This window comes from Dendropsophus ebraccatus, chromosome 10, assembly GCF_027789765.1.
Source record: "Dendropsophus ebraccatus isolate aDenEbr1 chromosome 10, aDenEbr1.pat, whole genome shotgun sequence".
Lineage (NCBI taxonomy): Eukaryota > Metazoa > Chordata > Amphibia > Anura > Hylidae > Dendropsophus > Dendropsophus ebraccatus.
The window spans coordinates 89,534,943-89,557,048 of NC_091463.1; the positions used below are offsets into that span (position 1 = coordinate 89,534,943).

At 40.8% G+C, this 22,106-nt stretch overlaps 1 protein-coding gene across 1 annotated transcript in view; it reads left to right on the forward strand.

Annotated features, from left to right (window-relative positions):
• LOC138766531 (mucin-2-like) overlaps positions 1 to 14,063 on the forward strand; it is a 46,451-nt gene extending 32,388 nt beyond the window's left edge. Inside the window, exons 7-11 of the mRNA XM_069944121.1 lie at positions 158 to 2,266; positions 2,354 to 6,088; positions 6,299 to 8,761; positions 9,097 to 9,173; positions 13,854 to 14,063. Of these exons, the coding sequence (XP_069800222.1) occupies positions 158 to 2,266; positions 2,354 to 6,088; positions 6,299 to 8,761; positions 9,097 to 9,173; positions 13,854 to 14,063 (8,594 nt within the window). The remainder of the gene's footprint in view (positions 1 to 157; positions 2,267 to 2,353; positions 6,089 to 6,298; positions 8,762 to 9,096; positions 9,174 to 13,853) is intronic.
• Positions 14,064 to 22,106: the final 8,043 nt, after the last annotated feature.

A 22,106-nucleotide genomic window follows, 5' to 3' on the forward strand; every position in this document is an offset into this window, starting at 1 on the left:
ACAGCTGCTGTTCATAAAAAGACTCACACGTTGAAATCAAATCAAGATGTAAACAGGGTAAAAACTACTGTTTCTGTACTGTAATAGGTGATGATGTCAATGGTTCAATATAATAGTCTAACATATTTTATTACTCCTTCTACCTTTACTACAACAGAGAGCACCACTGAGTCTATTACTACTGAATCAACTGCTTCAGCATCAATTATTAGCACCCAACCCACGACTGGTGTAATTACAGTCACTACAACATTAAGTTCTACTGGGTTGTCAACAAGTACAACTACACAATCAAGTATGGATTCAACTTCTTCATCAACCATTACTATTCAACCCCCAACCACAACAACAACCATTCCTACTCAGCCTTCAACCACTGCATCAACTAGTATTGTAACAACACCCACTTCAACTACAGCAAGTACAAGCACACAAACAACTAGTGACCCAACAACCATTTCTACTCAGCCTTCACCCACTGCATCAACTACTACTGAAACAACACCCACTCTTACTACTCCTACACTGACAGCAAGTACAACCACACCAACAACTACTACTCCAACAACGACCACAACAATTTCTACTCAGCCTTCAACCATTGCATCAACTACTACTGAAACAACACCCACTTTAACTACTACTTCTACTACAGCAAGTACAACCACACCAACAACTACTACTCCAACAACGACCACAACAATTTCTACGCAGCCTTCGACCACTGCATCAACTACTACTGAAACAACACCTACTTCAACTACTTCTACTACAGCAAGTACAATTACACCAACAACTACTAGTCCAAAAACGACAACAACCATTTCTACTCAGCCTTCAACCACTGCGTCAACTACTACTGAAACCACACCCACTTCAACCACTACTACTACTACAGCAAGCACAACCACACCAACAACAACAACCATTTCTACTCAACCTTTAACCACTGTATCAACTGCTAATGAAACCATACCAACTTTACCTACTATTACTACAGCAAGTACAATCACACCAACAACTACTAGCTCAACAACAACAACAACCATTTCTACTCTGCCTTCAACCACTGCATCAACTACTACTGCAACAACACCCACTTCTACTACTACTGCTACAGCAAGTACAACCACATCAACAACTACTAATCCAACAACGACAACAACCATTTCTACTCAGCCTTCAACCACTGTGTCAACTACTACTGAAACCACACCAACTTCAACCACTACTACTACAGCAAGCACAACCACACCAACAACAACAACTATTTCTACTCAACCTTCAAGTACAACCACACCAACAACTACCTCTCCAACAACGCCAACAACAACCATTTCTACTCAGCCTTCAACCACTGCATCAACTGCTTCTGCAAACACACCCACTTCAACTAATACTACAGCAAGTACAACCACACCAACAACTACTAGTCCAACGACAATAACAACCATTTCTACTCAGCCTTCAACCTCTGCATCAACTACTACTGAAACCACACCTACTTCAACTACTACTACTACAGCAAGCAACATTACACCAACAACTACTACTCCAATAACAACCATTTCTACTCAGCCTTCAACCACTGCATCAACTACTACTGAAACAACACCCACTTCAACTACTACTACAGCAAGTACAACCACACTTACATCTACTAGTCCAACGACGACAACTATTTCTACTCTGCCTTCAACCAGTGCATCAACTACTACTGCAGCAGCAACATCCACTTCAACTACTACTTCTACTACAGCAAGCACAACCACACCAACAACTACTAGTCCAATAACAACCATTTCTACTCAGCCTTTAACCACTGCTTCAACTACTACTGAAAAAACACCCACTTCAACTACTACTTTTACTACAGCAAGTACAACCACACCAACTACGAGTCCAACAACGACTACAACAATTTCTACTCAACCTTCAACCACTGCATCAACTACTACATCAACTACTACTGAAACAACACCCACTTCAACTACTATTACTACAGCAAGTACAACCACACCAACAACTAGTAGTCCAACAACAACCATTTCTACTCAGCCTTTAACCACTGCTTCAACTACTACTGAAATAACACCCACTTCAACCACTACTTCTACTACGTCAAGTACAACCTCACCAACAACTACAAGTCCAATGACAACAACCATTTCTACTCAACTTTCAACCACTGCACCAACTACTACTGAAACAACACCCACTTCAACTACTATTACTACAGCAAATACAACCACACCAACAACAACTAGTCCAACAACAACCATTTCTACTCAATCTTTAACCACTGTATCAACTGCTACTGAAACCATACCCACTTTACCTACTATTACTACAGTAAGTACAACCACACCAACAACTACTAGTCCAACAACAACAACCATTTCTACTCTGCCTTCAATCACTGCATCAACTACTACTGCAACAACACCTACTTCTACTACTACTGCTACAGCAAGTACAACTACATCAACAACTACTATTCCAACAACGACATCAAACATTTCTACTCAGCCTTCAACCACTGCATTAACTACAACTGAAACAACACCCACTTCAACTACTACTACCACTACTCCTACAACAAGTACAACCACACCAACAACTACCTCTCCAACAACGACAACAACAACCATTTCTACTCAGCCTTCAACCACTGCATCAACTACTTCTGCAACCACATCCACTTCAACTACTACAGCAAGTAGAACCACACCAACAACTACTAGTCCAGCAACAATAACAACCATCTCTACTCAGCCTTCAACCACTGCATCAACTACTACTGAAACAACACCTACTTCAACTACTACTACTACAACAAGCAACACCACACCAACAACAACTACTCCAATAACAACCATTTCTACTCAGCCTTCAACCACTGCATCAACTACTTCTGCAACTACACCCACTTCAACTACTACTACAGCAAGTACAACCACACCGACAACTACTAGTCCAACAACAACAACAACAACAACCATTTCTACTCAGCCTTCAACCACTGCATCAACTACTACTGAAACAACACCCACTTCAACAACTACAGCAAGTACAACCACACTAACATCTACTAGTCCAGCGACAATTACTACTACAGCAACATCCACTTCAACTACTACTACTAAAGCAAGTACAACCTCTCCAACAACAACAACAACCATTTCTACTCAGCCTTCAACTACTGCGTCAACTACTACTGCAACCACACCCACCTCAACTACTACTGCAGCAAGCACAACCACACCCACAACTACTAGTCCAACAACAACCATTTCTACTCAGCCTTTAACCAATGCTTCAACTACTACTGAAACAACACCCACATCAACTACTACTTCTACTACAGCAAGTACAACCACACCAACAACTACTAGTCCAACAACGACTACATCCATTTCTACTCAACCTTCTACCACTGCATCAACTACTACTGAAACAACACCTACTTCAACTACTATTACTACAGCAAGTACAACCCCACCAACAACTACTAGTCCAACAACGACTACAACCATTTCTACTCAACCTTCAACCACTGCATCAACTACTATATCAACTACTACTGAAACAACACCCACTTCAACTAATATTATTACAGCAAGTACAACCACACCAACAACTACTAGTCCAACAACAACCATTTCTACTCAGCCTTTAACCACTGCTTCAACTACTTCTGAAACAACACCCACTTCAACCACTACTTCTACTACATCAAGTACAACCTCACCAACAACTACAAGTCCAACGACAACAACCATTTTTACTCTACTTTCAACCACTGCATCAACTACTACTGCAACACCTACTTCTACTATTACTGCTACAGCAAGTACAACTACATCAACAACTACTATTCCAACAACAACATCAAACATTTCTACTCAGCTTTCAACCACTGCATCAACTACAACTGAAACAACACCCACTTCAACTACTACTACCACTACTCCTTCAACAAGTACAACCACACCAACAACTACCTCTCCAACAACAACAACAACCATTTCTACTCAGCCTTCAACCACTGCATCAACTACTTCTGCAACCACATCCACTTCAACTACTACTACAGCAAGTACAACCACACCAACAACTACTAGTCCAGCAACAATAACAACCATTTCTTCTCAGCCTTCAACCACTGCATCAACTACTACTGAAACAACACCTACTTTAACAAGTAACACCACACCAACAAATACTACTCCAATAACAACCATTTCTACTCAGCCTTCAACCACTGCATCAACTACTTCTGCAACCACATCCACTTCAACTACTACTACAGCAAGTACAACCACACCGACAACTACTAATCCAGCAACAATAACAACCATTTCTACTCAGCCTTCAACCACTGCATCAACTACTTCTGCAACCACACCCACTTCAACTACTACTACAGCAATTACAACCACACCGACAACTACTAGTCCAACAACAACAACAACCATTTCTACTAAGCCTTCAACCACTGCATCAACTACTACTGAAACAACACCCACTTCAACTACTATTACTACAGCAAGTACAACCACACTAACATCTACTAGTCCAACAACGACAACTATTTCTACTCAGCCTTCAACCAGTGCATCAACTACTACTACAGCAACATCTACTTCAACTACTACTACTACTACTACAGCAAGTACAACCTCTCCAACAACAACAACCATTTCTACTCAGCTTTCAACCACTGCGTCAACTACTACTGCAACCACACCCACCTCTACTACTGCAGCAAGCACAACCACACCCACAACTACTAGTCCAACAACAACAACCATTTCTACTCAACCTTCTACCACTGCATCAACTACTACTGAAACAACACCTACTTCAACTACTATTACTACAGCAAGTACAACCACACGAACAACTACTAGTCCAACAACCATTTCTACTCAGCCTTTAACCACTACTTCAACTACTGCTGAAACAACACCCACTTCAACCACTACTTCTACTACAGCAAGTACAACCTCACCAACAACTCTTAGTTCAACGACAACAACCATTTCTACTCAACCTTCAACCACTGCACCAACTACTACTGAAAAAGCACCCACTTCAACTACTATTACTACAGCAAGTACAAACACACCAACAACTAGTCCAACAACAACAACCATTTCTACTCAACCTTTAACCACTGTATCAACTGCTATTGAAACCATACCCACTGTACCTACTATATCTACAGCAAGTACAACCACACAAACAATTACTAGTCCAACAACAACAACCATTTCTACTCTGCCTTCAACCACTGCATCAACTACTACTGCAACAACACCCACTTCTACTACTACTGCAAGTACAACCAAATCAACTACTAGTCCAACAACGACATCAAACATTTCTACTCAGCCTTCAACCACTGCATCAACTACAACTGAAACACCCACTTCAACTACTACTACCACTACTCCTACAACAAGTACAACCACACCAACAACTACCTCTCCAACAACGACAACAACAACCATTTCTACTCAGCCTTTAACCACTGCATCAACTACTTCTGCAACCACATCCACTTCAACTACTACAGCAAGTACAACCACACCAACAACTACTAGTCCAGTAACAATAACAACCATTTCTACTCAGCCTTCACCCACTGCATCAACTACTACTGAAACAACACCTACTTCAACTACTACTACTACTACTACTACTACGACAAGCAACACCACACCAACAACTACTAATCCAATGACAACCATTTCTACTCAGCCTTCAACCACTGCATCAACTACTTCTGCAACCACACCCAGTTCAACTACTACTACTACAGCAAGTACAACCACACCGACAACTTATAGTCCAACAACAACAACCATTTTTACTCAGCCTTCAACCACTGCATCAACTACTACTGAAACAACACCCACTTCAACTCCTACTACAGCAAGTACAACCACACTAATATCTACTAGTCAAACGACGACAACTATTTCTACTCAGCCTTTAACCACTGCTTCAACTACTACTGAAACAATACCCACTTCAACCACTACTTCTACCACATCAAGTACAACCTCACCAACAACTACTAGTCCAATGACAACAACAATTTCTACTCAACCTTCAACCACTGTACCAACTAATACTGAAACAACACCCACTTCAACTACTATTACTACAGCAAGTACAGCCACACCAACAACAACTGGTCCAACAATAACAACAACCATTTCTACTCAACCTTTAACCACTGTATCAACTGCTACTGAAACCATACCCACTTTACCTACTATTACTACAGCAAGTACAACCACACCAACAACTACTAGTCCAACAAAAACAACAACCATTTCTACTCTGCCTTCAACCACTGCATCAACTACTACTGAAACAACACCAACTTCAACTACTACTACCACTACTCCTACAACAAGTACAACCACACCAACAACTACCTCTCCAACAACGACAACAACAACCATTTCTACTCAGCCTTCAACCACTGCATCAACTACTTCTGGAACCACATCCACTTCGACTGCTGCTACAGCAAGTACAACCACACCAACAACTACTAGTCCAGCGGCAATAACAACCATTTCTACTCAGCCTTCAACCACTGCATCAACTACTACTGAAACAACACCTACTTCAACTACTACTGCTACAACAAGCAACACCACACCAACAACTACTACTCCAATAACAACCATTTCTACTCAGCCTTCAACCACTGCATCAAATTCTTCTACAACTACACCCACTTCAACTACTAGTACAGCAAGTACAACCACACCGACAACTACTAGTCCAACAACAACCATTTCTATTCAGCCTTCAATCACTGCATCAAATACTACTGAAACAACACCCACTTCAACTACTACTACAGCAAGTTCAACCACACGAACATCTACTAGTCCAACGACGACAACTATTTCTACTCCGCCTTCAACCAGTGCATCGACTTCTAATACAGCAACATCCACTTCAACTTCTACTACTACAGCAAGTACAACCTCTCCAACAACAACAACAACCATTTCTACTCAGCCTTCAACCACTGCATCAACTACTACTGCAACCACACCCACCTCAACTACTACTGCAGCAAGCACAACCACAACTACTAGTCCAACAACAACCATTTCTACTCCGCCTTTAACCACTGCTTCAACTACTATTGAAACAACACCCACTTTAACTACTACTTCTACTACAAGTACAACCATACCAACAACTACTAGTCCAACAACAACAACAACCATTTCTACTCAGCCTTCAACCACTGCATCAACTACTACTGAAACAACACCCACTTCAACTACTACAACAGCAAGTACAACCACACTAACATCTACTAGTCTAACGACGACAACTATTTCTACTCTTCCTTCAACCAGTGCATCAACTACTGCTGCAGCAGCAGCAATATCCACTTCAACTACTACTACTTCAGCAAGTACAACCTCTCCAACAGCAACAACAACCATTTCTACTCAGCCTTCAACCACTGCGTCAACTACTACTGCAACTATACCCATTTCAACTACTACCTCTACTACTACAGCAAGCACAACCACACCCACAACTACTAGTCCAACAACAACCATTTCTACTCAGCCTTTAACCACTGCTTCAACTTCTACTGAAACAACACCCACTTCAACTACTACAACCACACCAACAATTACTGGTCCAACAACGACTACAACCATTTCTACTCAACCTTCAACCACTGCATCAACTACTACTACAGCAACATCCACTTCAACTATTACTACTACAGCAAGTACAACCTCTCCAACAACAACAACAACAACAACCATTTCTACTAGTCCAACGACGACAACTATTTCTACTCTGCCTTCAACCAGTGCATCAACTACTACTGCAGCAGCAGCAACATCCACTTCAACTACTACTACTTCAGCAAGTACAACCTTTCCAACAGCAACAACCACACCCACAACTACTAGTCCAACAACAACCATTTCTACTCAGCCTTTAACCACTGCTTCAACTTCTACTGAAACAACACCCACTTCAACTACTACTACAGCAAGTACAACCACGCCAACAACTACTAGTCCAACAACGACAACAACCATTTCTACTCAGCCTTCCAACGTTGCATCAACTACTAGTGGAACAACACCCACAGACTCTACTTCTACAGCAAGTACAACTACACTAACAACTACTATTCCATTACCAACAACTATTTCTACTCAGCCTTCAACAACTGCATCAACACTCACTTCAACTTCTACAGCAAGTACAACTACTAGTCCAATAACGACTACAACCATATCTTCTCAGCCTTCAACCACAACATCAATTATTACTGCAACAACACCCACAACTATCATTACTACAGCAAGTACAACCACACTAAGAACTACTACTCCAACAACTACAACAACCATTTCTGCTCAGCCTTTAACCACGGCATCAATTGGTACTGGAACAACACCCACAACTACTAGTACTACTACAGTAAATACAACCACACCAAGAACTAGTAGTCCTACAATAACAACAAATATTTCCACTCAGCCTTCAACTGCTGCATCAATTTCTACTGTAACAACACCCACATCTGCTACTTCTACTTCAAGTACAGCCTCATCAACAAGTATTGGTCTCACATCAACTTCTTCTGTTTCAACAACAACCTTTACCTCTCAGCCTTCAACCCAATCTTCATCTAGTGTAACTTCACTCTCATCTGGTTCCCAAATAACCCCCGACCAATCTGCATGTAAGTATTCTATGTTTAAAGGGTATGTCTCACCGATAGAACTTTAATTTTAGTAACTAAGAGTAAATCTGGGGAAGTGGAATTGTGTATTGACGGCCATATTGCAGATTGCCCATTGACAATAAAATAGTTTTATTCGGTCTCCGTTTATTCAATTTTTAATGCCCAAAGGAATGTATGGTACTAAAGATTATGTTGTATTAGTTCATCTTTTATCCAGTGTCTATTATACTGTCCTATACCTACGTAGGATCTTGATATACTGTAGAATAGGTTTATGGTGTATTGACTTTCTGAAGTGTATAGCAATGATACAGAATGCTTTTTGTTTGTAGTGCCGTACTGGGGAATAATTCTTCTTGGACTGGTCTCTGTACTGGGTGTAGCACTCCTTGTAGGCCTGCTATATGGGGTAAGTATTTATATATCTCTTAAAGGCAATTTATCAAGTACATTTTTCTTTATTGATAAGCGCAAAATATGGAATTATGTTCCTTATGTTCTATTCTGTTTTTATTTTTTCGATTGTAATAATTTCATTTTTTTTGTATATTACTATGGGCGCTGCCGTCATGTCTCAGCCGTATTTAACATCATTTAGTGGTATACTTTACAGCAAGTTCCGTAGACTTCATCAACAATAGACTAACCTGTCTCACTTCGCAATTAGGTTCGGCACTCCATTTGGGGTGGTGCAAGCAGCAGGGAACAAATCCCCATACAATCTTTAATGAAAATCGACGGCACTCACCATTCAAGTTTGTTTGTAGTGTTTATTGCATTTCAAATTTAAAACATAAATGATACAGTATGTATGTATCATTTATGTTTTAAATTTGAGATGCAATAAATACTACAAGCACTTAAATGGTGAGTGTCAAGATTTTCATTTGGGATAACCTGTCTCATTGACTGAAATGGGAAACATTACTGGGCATATTCTTTGACCTTTAGGGTGTCATTTCATAGGGGTAGGGAAGATGAGCTGTGAGCTTTATTTACTGTCTCCTATATTTAATCATGCTACCTTTCACTTTAATTTTTTACCAAAGTCATTTTCCAGCAGCCTCCTCTTATGAAAGACAGAAGTTAAAGCTTATTTTTAGACCAAGCAATGGGAATGAAAACTCTAAGATGTCTTGATTATTTTACAGTGGTTTGCAATAAATGAGAATATCAGCAAAAAGTTTTTTTTCCCAGTAATTCAATTCAAAAAGTGACCTCATATATTCTATAGAGTCATTACATACAGAGTAAACCGTTTTCAAGCATTTATTTCTGTTAAAGTTAATGATAACAACCAAGAAAAACACAAAAGTCAGTATTTCAGAAAATTAGAATAATTAACCCAAAACACCTGCAGTGGCTTCCTAAGTATAATAAAAGCTGCAGTATCAAGGTCTGGTTCAGTATGCAACACAATCATGGGGAAGACTGCTGAATTGACAGATGTCCAGAAGGCAGTCATTCACAGACTCCACAAGGAGGATAAGCCACAAAAGTTCATTGCTAAAGAAGCTGGCTGTTCTCAGAGTGCTGTATCAAAGCATATTAAAGGAGAAGTCTGGCAAAAAAATGTATTTAAGTATTGCATTGTGCCCCAAAAGTTATACAAATTCCCGATATACACTTATTACGGGAAATGCTTATAAAGTGCTTTTTTCCCTGCACTTACTACTGCATCAAGGCTTCACTTCCTGGATAACATGGTGATGTCACGACCCGACTACCAGAGCTGTGCGGGCTGCGTTTGCTGGAGAAGATGATGGCAGAGGGATGCTCAGTGTCCCTCCAGTGCCCTGTATCCCTCAGTGTCCCCCTGTCATGATCCTCTACAGCAGCTACAGCCCGCACAGCTCTAAGAGTCGGGTCATGACATCACCATTTTATCCAGGAAGTGAAGCCTTGATGTAGAAGAAAGTGCAGGGAAAAAAGCACTTCATGTGCATTTCCCATAATAAGTGTATATTGGTAATTTGTATAAATTTTGGGGGGGCAATACAATACTTTAATAAAAAATTTCACCGAACTTCTCCTTTAATGGAAAGTTGAGTGGAAGGAAAAAGTGTGGTAGAAAAAGGTGCACAAGCAACCGGGAGAACCGCAGTCTTAACAGGATTGTAACGAAAATGCCATTCAAAAATTTAAGAGAGATTCACAAAGAGTGGTCTGCTGCCGAAGTGGCTGCTTCAAAAGCCACCACATCCAGATGTCTGCAGGACATGGGCATCCCATGTTGCATCCCATGTGTCACTACTGACCAATAAACAATGCCAGAAGCGTCTTATCTGGGCCAAGAAAAAGAAGAACTGGACTGTTGATCAGTGGTCCAAGGTGCTGATTTCAGATGAAAGTAAATTGTGCATTTCATTTGGAAATCTCGGTCCCAGAGTCTGGAGGAAGAGTGGAGAGGTTGCACACAATCCAAGCTGCTTGAGCTCTAGTGTGAAGTTTCCACAATCAGTGATGGTTTGAAGAGCCATGTCATCTGCTGGTGGAGGTTTACTGTGTTTCATCAACACCAAAGTCAACGCTGCCGTCTACCAGGAAATTTTAGAGCACTTCATGCTTCCCTGTGCTGAAAAGATTTTTGGAGATGGAATTTTCATCTTTCAGCAGGATTTGGCACCTCTCCACACTGCCAAAAGTATCAATACCTGGTTTACTAAAAACCACAGCATCACTGTGCTTGATTGGCCAGCAAACTCGCCAGACCTTAACCCCATAGAGAATTTACGGGGTATTGTCAAGAGGAAGATGAAAGACACCAGACCCAACAATGCAGACGAGCTGAAGGCCACTATCAAAGCAACCTGGGCTTCAATAACCCCTCTGCAGTGCCATCAGCTGATCGCCTCCATGCCACATTGATGCCGTCATTCATGCAAAAGGTGCCCCGACCAAGTATTGAGGGCATTTACTGTACAGACTTTTCATTTGGTCGACATTTCTGTGTTAAAACATTTTTGGGGTTTTTCTTGGTTGTAATCCATAATCATTACCTTTAACAGAAATAAACACTTGAAAAAGTTCACTCTGTATGTAATGACTCTATAGAATATATGAGGTTACTTTTTTAATTGAATTACTGAAAAAGAAAAAACTTTTTCTTGATATTCTAATTTATTGCAAACCACTGTATATTATAGATATCAAAATGAAAAAAGTAGGGGGGGAAAAGTTACAGATTCTTCAAAAATATTTTTAACCCCTTTATTCACTCATATTTTGGCCTTGAGAACGAAGTACTTGTCTTCTAAAAGCCATTAATCTTTTAATTGTCCATGTAAAGAGCTATGGGATGGACTATATTTAGAAAAAAATATGATGTTTGAGGGTTTTCATTATTGTGCAGTGCACTTTACGGTAAATCTAATGTGTTGTCTTGATTCGGTAGGTCGGTCTTTTTACAACCATAGGCTATGTTCACACGTCAAAAAAGAGAAAAGGGTTTTTTTTATTAAAAAAAAGTCAGTTATTGCCACGACTTGGCTGACTTTAATGCAATGCACTGAATTCAACGGAATGACGGACGTCCAATGCACACAGTGCATAAAATGATGGACGTTGTCTGCACTGACGTCAAAATAATGTCAATTATTTTTGGACGTTTTTTGCAAACAGCGGATGTTATTGTTTGTACACACATTTTTTCTTTTTTCACTGCCCTTTCTCCTTTTTTTAATTAAAGACACACCCAAAGGACAATCAGTCCAACTAAACTAGAATAATGGACCATCAGCCGTCATTGCACTGACAAGCAGCCAAACAGTGAAATGACGGGTGGCATTTTCTTTTCAAAACAGAGAGGAAAAAAAAATAAGTGTGAACAAAGCCAAAATAAGGGGTGGAATTGACAGGTAAAAATTATAATTAGAGATGAGCGAACCTGGAGCATGCTCGAGTCGATCCGAACCCGAACTTTCGGCATTTGATTAGCTGTGGCTGCTGAACTTGGATAAAGCCCTAAGGCTATGTGGAAATCATGGATATAGTCATTGGCTGCATCCATGTTTTCCAGACAACCTTAGAGCTTTATCCAAGTTCAGCAGCCCCAGCTAATCAAATACCGATCATTGGGGTTCGGATCGACTTGAATCCGAACACGGTTCGCTCATCTCTAATTATAATGGAAAGATTTGCTCAGTTCGGCTATGTTCCCACAACGTTTTTTTCTTGTCCATTTATAATTTTTAAAATGGCATCCGTCATTTTGAGTCCAGAATGACGTCTGTTATTTTGAGGATTGTCCGCTCGTCAGCTGCTGGTACATTATTCATTCATTATTCATTATTCATTCCCTGGACTGTCAGTAAAATTCTGGCAATAATGGACGTCTTATTAAATAGAAAAAGTGGCTGCCTTTTCTCTTTTTTAGACATTGTATAAACATAGCCTTAAACTGCTTTTTTTTTTTTCCGCAAAATAAAAATACCTAGATTTGATTAACCTTATTTTTTCATCAATGGGGCTGATTGAGGGGACTTAATTTTCACCACGACCTGTAGAATTTAATGGAACCACTTTGGTGTAGATGGGACTTTCTGATTTTTTTTATTTTTTTCAATATATGATGTGATAAAAAAAATCAGCAATTTGTGTTTTTTTTTTTTTTAACTTTCACCATACACAATAAATAAAAAAAAAATATAAAATTTTAATAGATCGAACTATTACACACACAGCTATACCTAATATGTAATAATAATAATAATAATAATAATAATAATAATAATAATAATAATATATGTATATTTAACATAAGAAAAAGGGATGATCTAGATTTTTTTTTAAACTTTTTATATATATATATATATATATATATATATATACATATAATTTTTTAGCTCCAACTAGGGGACTATTATATGCAATCATTAAATTGTTCATACAGATCTATGCAATGATATGCTATTGCCTAGCATTAATCAATATTATCATCGCTCTGCTCATGGAGTCTGCCTGAGGCAGACTCTGTGACCATACTGTCAGATGGACGTTACCAATGTTCTAACCCGCATAGATAATAACACAATACAATATTTATTCTTATATATTACATGCTTTACTTTTTTTTTTTTTTTTTTTGCAGATATTGGCCTGTTTCCGCTCTTCTTCTGTGAGCGCTTTATCCGGGTATCCCAGTTATTTCACTCATTATGGTTGGCCAAATTCTGCAAGACCGGTCGTAGCGACAGACACTGAGAAAGGAATAGAAGTGAGGGAACATGAGAGAAGACCCTCAGTGCCAAGGGGTGACCAACAATCCCCCCAGCCTCAGAGATATCAGTATCAGAAGTAACGTGTCAGTGTCGGAAAACATCATGGACCCCAACACGGACTTTTTTTTTTGCGCTGCATTGATTCGAGTGATATAATATACCAGTATTTTATTTAGGAGTATTTTTTCTATTACCGCTATGTTTCCTTTATCAGGCAATATTATTTAGTGCATGCTTTAAAATAGCCATAGTAATATGCCAGGCCACCGTTGTGCCATGCAGGAATAGTGTAAAAAGATACCAGGAGCCGATAGGTATCCTCTGCCATGGCAATATCTCAATGTCACAAGAAGGAAAGTGATTCGGAAACCGAAAAGTAAGAAAGAAGTCAGTTAATCAATGTCTAACAACAATGGTGGGAGACATACAAAGCGTTGCGACCCCATCTTCAAAGATGTGTCCGGAAACTAGTGAAAGTCATTCAAAATAGCATGAAACCTTCTTGAACCTGACCAGTGCAACATACGAAAGGCATGGAGAACTGTAGAATAAAGAGGACACTGTGCTAGGATAGCCTGTGTACTGTAGGATTTACAGTGTACCTATCACTTTAGATACCTTTTGGCATGTCCTAAAGACATGTAAAACGTTTCGATCGGTTTGAGTGTCAGTGTTCACAGCCCGCCTGATTGGTCGAATAAGTGGGGAGAGAAGCATGTGACTAAGTGCTTCTATCTCCACTTTCTCTATGAGATTGAGATGGTCCCATAGGCTTTCATTGTGGGTCCATCTCAGTCACGTAGCACAGAGCTGAGAGGAAGCACATGGGTACTATTACACCAAGCGATTTTTTGACGACTAGCGATAAATGATCTCAAACGACTGCTATGGCAAACGACCCGAAATTGTTTGCCCAATTACACGAAACGATGATTGTTACTTATGATCGTTCTTGCGGTCGTTTTGTCATCGCTATTGCCTACGTTTCAGCTATCACTTCTTATTACACCGAACGAAGTGCGAACGATCAAACGATAAAAATAGTTCTGAATTCTATAAAACTACTAATGATTTCTCGTTCGTCGTTTAATCTTGGTCTGCTATTACACAAAACATTTAAATCCAAACAATCTAACGATTTTTCAAACAATAATCGTCCCGTGTAATACGGCATTTAGGCCTCCTTCACGCGTCCGTGTCAGGAAATCCTGATCAGGAGAACTTCAGGAGGCTTCAGGAAACCAACAGGATTTCCTGACAGTAATCAGTCAATTCTAGACAGTCCCATAGACTCCTATGGGAACATCCGTGATGGACTTCCTGCCGATAAAAGGACAGGTTCTATCATTTCCTGACCTTTTTTCTGAAAGGGACACCCTTCAGAAAAATCCTGAAGGGTGTCTGTGCTCAATAGAGCCCCACCCAATAGATAATCTGTTCAGATTTTTATTTTTTTTTTCATCACAAAACAGAGTTTCCTGACATGTGAAGGAGTCGCCAACGCAGACTTCAGTTTTTGCGGCGCCGCATGGAATCCCGGCCGGAGCGTACACAATGGGGGAGATTTAGCAACCAATCACAGCTCAGCTTTCAGCTCTGGTAAAATATAAGAGGAGCTGTGATTGGTTGCTGTGGGCAGTTTACACCAGGTGTATATTTACACCCTTTCATAAATGTCCCCCTATGTGTATACGCTCCGGCCGGGATCCCATAGAAGAACAGGCTGTGTTCACACCGTACAAAGTACAGCCGTTGTTGCTGATGGCAACAACGGCCCTACTTTTACGTAGTGTGAACATAGCCTTACTCTGCCAGAGACAGCTAATGGCACTGTTTCTGGAATACAACAGACCCTATTGACCCTACTATAATTATAAAGCTTTAGGAATGATAAGTTATGTATCTTATTTTGTATCTTATTTATTTAGTAGCCTACTTTTAACTATTCTAACCATGTCTCCATATCTACAATCACCTTGTACTTTATAGCACTACAGATATTTATATAATTTAAAGTGTCTCTGTCATTTTTTTTTTTCTTTCAGAAATCAATAGTGCAGGCGATTTTAAGAAACTTTGTAATTGGGTTTATTAGGCAAATATGCCATTATCTGCATTCAAAAAGACTTTCCCCAGGTCCCCCCCTCCCTCCTCTCTCTCATCCACTGCTCATTATCAGGAAATCTTGACTCTGTACTATTGATTTTTGCAAAAAAAATAAATAAAAATAAATAAACAGTGACACTTTAATACAGTGTTCTGCACATTTTGCACTTTTCTTATAGGCTTTTAGTTTTTTTTTTTTTTTAATTATGTTTTGATTTGGGGGGCAGGGGTAGTCAGAGCACCTGGCCCCTAATTCTAAAGAGGCCCCACTGCCACATCGGGAGGCACAAGTATTATACATATCCCATTGTAGGTGGGGGACCAGAAGCTTCTTCTTTTTAATTTATTTATATATCTGTATATCTCATTTATGGGCTTTGCTATTCATTACCCATAGTACTTAACATATTTTATTTTTATAAAAAATTGCTGTTCAATTTTATATTTTATATGCACAGATATAAAGTGTTACCTTAGACGTTACCTTATTGCTGCTGCGGCTGCTGTTGTTATTGTTGTTATGTAGAATTTTAAGAATTAAAAAAATATAGTTATTCTAAATTACTTAAAATGTCTTTTAATCCACCAGAATAAAGAACAGGTAAATAATAGGAAAGGTACATACAGTAATAAAACAGCAAACAAATAAATAAATAAATAACCGGGATTACTTTCCCTTTTGAGTTCCTCAAAGCAATCACACTTATTTTTCTATATACAGAGCCATCAGGGTTGTTTTTATGGGTCTGGTACTCATGACTTCTTTTCATTTACTAAAAAGTGTTGTGGGGTGAAAAAAACAAAAATCAAACAAAAATAATTTAGCTAATATTTTGTTTTTACGCCATGCACATTACAATAAAAGTGACAGGTTATCTGTATCTTGCATTAGTAAAAACACAGATACTTTCTTGCAGAAACAGCGCCACCCCTGTCCTCAGGTTGTGTGTGGTATTACAATTTACTTCTATTCACAATGTAACTGAGCTGCAAAACCCCCACACCCAAGCTATGAATAAGAGTGGTGCTGTATCTGGAAGAAAGCGGCCATATTTTTCTAAGCCAGGATAACTGCTTTAATATAGTTCTAGCCAAAATAAGGTCACAATGCAGGGTGTGATATAAGTTTCCTATCTATGTGGGTCAAACAGATACTAATTCTCCTAAAGCAGAGCCCGTCTTAAAGACGTGTGGAGACGTAAAGGCCACACCTCTTTGCCTTATAGGCGTTAGAGCTATTTTGCATATCCTTTCTTCCCAGAATTCTCAGTGGACAGCCCCACTCTTGTCTCCAACTTGGGCGGGTTTTTTTTGCTCCGTTCCATTGAAGTGAATGGAGCTTAATTGCAAACCACACCTGAACTTGAGACAAGAGTGGAGCTGTCTCTGAAAGAAAGTGGCCATGTTTTTGTAGCACTGGATAACCCCTTTAATTCTCCACTTCAGCTTTACCGGATGCCAGACCTGATGATCTCCATCTCTGGCATCTAGTATAGCAATTTAGAGATAAACAGCGACAGGAGCCGAGAGGGAGACTGGAGCTGCAATGTTATATAGCTTCAGTATAGGGATTCAGCACAGCAATGATTTATCTGTTAAGCGTTGGCGGTGTGAGGTGGGGAATGTTAAGCTGAACAGATTAATAAAGTCTAGAAAAAAATTGAAATTGCCTAAAAATTTTTTAATTACAGTAAAAAGAATAAAAAAAAAAAAATTGGTAGTTACAGTTTAAGGCTATGTTCACACAAGGTACTTTTTCGTAAAACGGAGGCCATTTAAAAAAAAAAAAAAAAGAGCAACGGCTGTTGTTTTCTGTTTTTGATCTTTTCCATTGCAGTGAATGCAATCCACGGCCGTTTGTACTTACAGTGCAGTGAAACAACGGGCGTAAAAGCAATGAACATGTCAATTATTTAATATCAGTATTGTTGTTTTGAGTGCCAAATAATGGCCGTTGTTTATACATTGTATGAGCATAGCCTAAATGTGATGGCTACTGTGCTGTTAATAAAGGTTTGTTATCTCGAACAGCATAAGGCTATGTTCACAGGCTGTATAAGACCGGCCATTCCGTGACCCAGCCGGGTCACAGAATGGACGGTCTCAGAAAAGGTCATCCTTTTGCGCTGCTGAGTTCTAATGTGGGCACATCAGTGCGCGCCCGCATCAGAACTCCCCACTTCACACTATGGAGCGTGTGGCCGGAGCCGCTCGCTCCATTGTGTGAACTGACAGGGTTTTCTGCAGCCACTATTTAATGAATAGGGGCCGCAGAAAATGGACAAGTCAGTTTTTTTTATGGCGCCGCTATGGATCCCGGTTGAAGTGTATATCATGAGTATACACTCCAGCCGGGATTCCCTCAGCCTGCAGCACAAATAAGTTCTGTACGGAACTTACATTGTGTGAACATGGCCTAATATAGCATATCTAGAATACAAAAAATACAGCTACCAGAAACAAAAAAATATACAACAATCATTTTTTAGAGGCACATAGCTCTAGTTTGTAAGAATGAGAGTAAAGGTTTATATGAGGTCTGCTGAGGTTTATTTTAATTTGAAATATGAAACCACCTGGGATTCATTCCGTCTGGTTCTAGTAGAAGTGATTATAAAATCTGATTATTTATGACATGAATCATTTAGGTGTCACCGTTCAGTCAGAGCTGTGAAGAGATAACATCCATCCTAACATGTTTGTGATGCTCTAAATATATATGTAATACATATATGTCGCTGACGTCCTGTTTACCTATAGATTCTCTTTTCTCTTTGGATTTCTGTTGATTTATTTGCTCCCCTCCTACTTCTCCCAGGTTTTGCTACATACACAGATCAGCCGGGCTGCACAAATGATCACTGTATTGTTCGTGTGGCCATTGAAGTGTATTGCTATGAGCTGCATATGCATTTACGCTGGGAGATGTGCGGCAAAAAGTGCTAAATTTTACCGTCCGCACAAAACGTGCGATCAGCTAAGGACCAGGTGTTTTCCTGCACCTCTGCTGATTGCTGACACTTTTACTCGGGCGGATTTTTGTGTTTCTAGCAGGGATTATTGCTGATAATTGTTCTGGCCGACCCCTTCTGATGATTATCAATCCAATGCCCCCAGTGCTCCTAATGGCCTTACCAGGCAGAGGACTTCACAATGAACGGCACGGGAACGGTCCCGAGGATGAGGGTGGGAAACATACCTTCATCCTCAGGTTTTTTTTCTGTAGCACAGGTGCTAAATAGATTTTCCTAGGAGGGAAAAAAAAAAGTTAGAGATTAAGTATCCTCACCTGCCCAATCCGCCATCTTTGCTATTCCAATGGTGCCTAGTCACTTCTGTTCACCATTTCCACTTTTGTTCTGACACTGCAGTGAATACCCACTGAGCCAATAAGTGGCTGAGACAGGTAACTACTAAGGTCAGGGATTGACTCAGTGAGGGAACCTGCAATCACATTGTGTGGGGATAGGCGGAGCCCACTCTACCCTTCTTCTGTCGACCACCTAGATGCCATGGTGGATATTGACTATAGCATCTAGGGCAGGGGTGGGGAACCTCTTCTCTGTCGAGGGCCATTCGGGCATTAATAAAATCATTTGAGGGCCACGCTCAATGTTATACTGTGTGCCGTAGCGGGGTAGCGTGGGTGCACAGCGCCCAGGGCAAGGCAAAGTATTGTTCCCCTAGTGCCCCTGCTATTGTAGCTAACCCTCTGTGATGCCCTTTGTACTTGATGTAAATCCTTTGTGATGCCCGATAGCCAGAGTAAACCCCCAGTGATGCCCCTGGTAGTTGTAGTTAACCCCTTATTGATGTCCCTGGTAGTCTAACCCCCAGTGATGCCTCTAGTAGTCTAGTTTACCCCCCAGTGATGCCCCTGGTAGTCATACTTAACCCCCAATGATGCCCTGGTAGTCATAGTTAACCCCCAGTGATGTCCCTGATAGTCATTGTTAACCCTCCAGTGATGCCTCTGCTAGTCATAGTTAACCCCCAGTGATGCCCCTGGTAGTCTATTTAACCCCCCCCCCCCAGTGATGCCCCTGGTAGTCTAGTTAACCCCCAATGAGGCCCTAGTAGTCATAGTTAACCCCCAGTGATGCCCCTGGTAGTCATAGTTAACCCCCAGTGATGTCCCTGCTAGTCATTGTTAACCCCCCAGTGATGCCCCTGCTAGTCATTGTTAACCCCCCAGTGATGCCCCTGCTAGTCATAGTAAACCCCCAGTGATGTCCCTGTTAGTCATAATTAACCCCTCAGTGATGCCCCTGCTAGTCATAGTTGACCCCCCAGTGATGTCCCTGCTAGTCATAGTTAACCCCCCAGTGATGTCCCTGCTGGTCATAGGTAACCCCCAGTGATGTCCCTGCTTGTCATAGTTAACCCCTCAGTCTTGTCTCTGGTAGTCTAGCTAAACCCCCAGTCATGTCCCTGGTAGTGTACTTAGACCTCAGTGTCTGTCCCAAATAAAAAAAGAACCCACTCACCTTTCCTCTGCTCCTACGCTGACCAGGTCCTCCTCTCTCTCCTAGTCTGTGCCCGTCTTCTCCTGCAGGTGCCACGTGATGACATCATTTTTTGCGGCCCGCAGGAGACAGAAGATGTGCACCGCTCTGGTGGGGAAGGAGCTGGCACAGCATCCTCCTGTGTCTGCCAGCTGTCACAGACACAGGAGGATGCTATGTATGCCAGCTCCTGCCCCACCAGAGCAGTGCACATCACAGGAGAGCAGAGGGCCACATCTGGAGGTCTCAGGGGCCGGATGCGGCCCGCGGGCTAAAGGTTCCCCAGCCCTGATCTAGGGGGTTAAAAGGATTTTCTGACCAAAAAAGATGATGAGCTCTCTACAGGAGATTGGAGATCACTGATCGTTGGGGTCCAGACACCCAGTATACCCTCTGATCAGCTGTTCAGATTGTCTCCATTCATTGTATAGTGGTGGTGATGCATAACTGCAGCTCATGTCCTGTAAAAGTGAATGGCAGTTGAGCTCCAGTTGCCGGTTGCCACCACTTCACAGTGTACAGAGACAAACTTCACTTACTGTGCAGTTTGGGCGCTGAACAGCTGATTGGTGCGGGTACTGGATGTTGGCACCCCACAGATCAGTGACTGATGAGCTATCCTGTGTATAGCTCTACAGACTATTTTGGCTCTAAAAGCCCTCCAAGAAGCCAGGATCTGCTAGCTGACAGCAGATGATATGGGCACAGCTGGGTAGATATACTATTACAGTCCCCATAAAGTACCATTATGTCAGTTCATTTTAGTCGCTTCCCAGCTATAATGTCATACTATGTCATAGGGTCGGAAAAACCACCTGTCTAAAAAAAAAAAAAAAGAAGCTCTGAACCACCAAGGCATAGTCCCCACAAGATCTCTGAAGGTGTCCTGTAGTTTCTGGCACCATGATGTTCGGCAGCTGCCTATTTAAATCCTCTAAGTTATAGGGTGTGGCCTCCATGGATGATACTAGTTTTTCTACCACATCCTACAGATACTCGATAAGATTAAAATCTGTGGAATTTAGAGGCCAGGTCAACACCTTGAACTCCTTGTCATGTTCCTTAAACCATTCCTGAAGTTTTTCAATGAGGTTGGGCCATTAGCCTGCTAAAAGAAGCCACTACAACCATATTAGGGATAGAGATACCCTGAAAGGATGTACATTGTGTGCAACAATGCTTCGGTAGTAGGCTTCAAAGTACCGCCATGCCATCCATCATCCATGGTTGCTCCATGTTCCAGTCTGATGCATGTTCATTTTGGTGGACATAGACATTCTGGCCAGTCTGTGGCTATGCAGCAATATACTCAGCAGAGACTTTATAAACAATTTGTGCTATGTTAGTACTTCACAGACCTTCACTCCCCATGTACATCAATGATTCTTGAGAATATATCACTGGTTTACCAGTTGTCCCCATTGATTATTTTGGTAGGTATTAACTGTTGCATAATAGAAACACCCTAAATAACCTGTTTTTGAAGATACCCTGACCCAACCCATCTAGGCA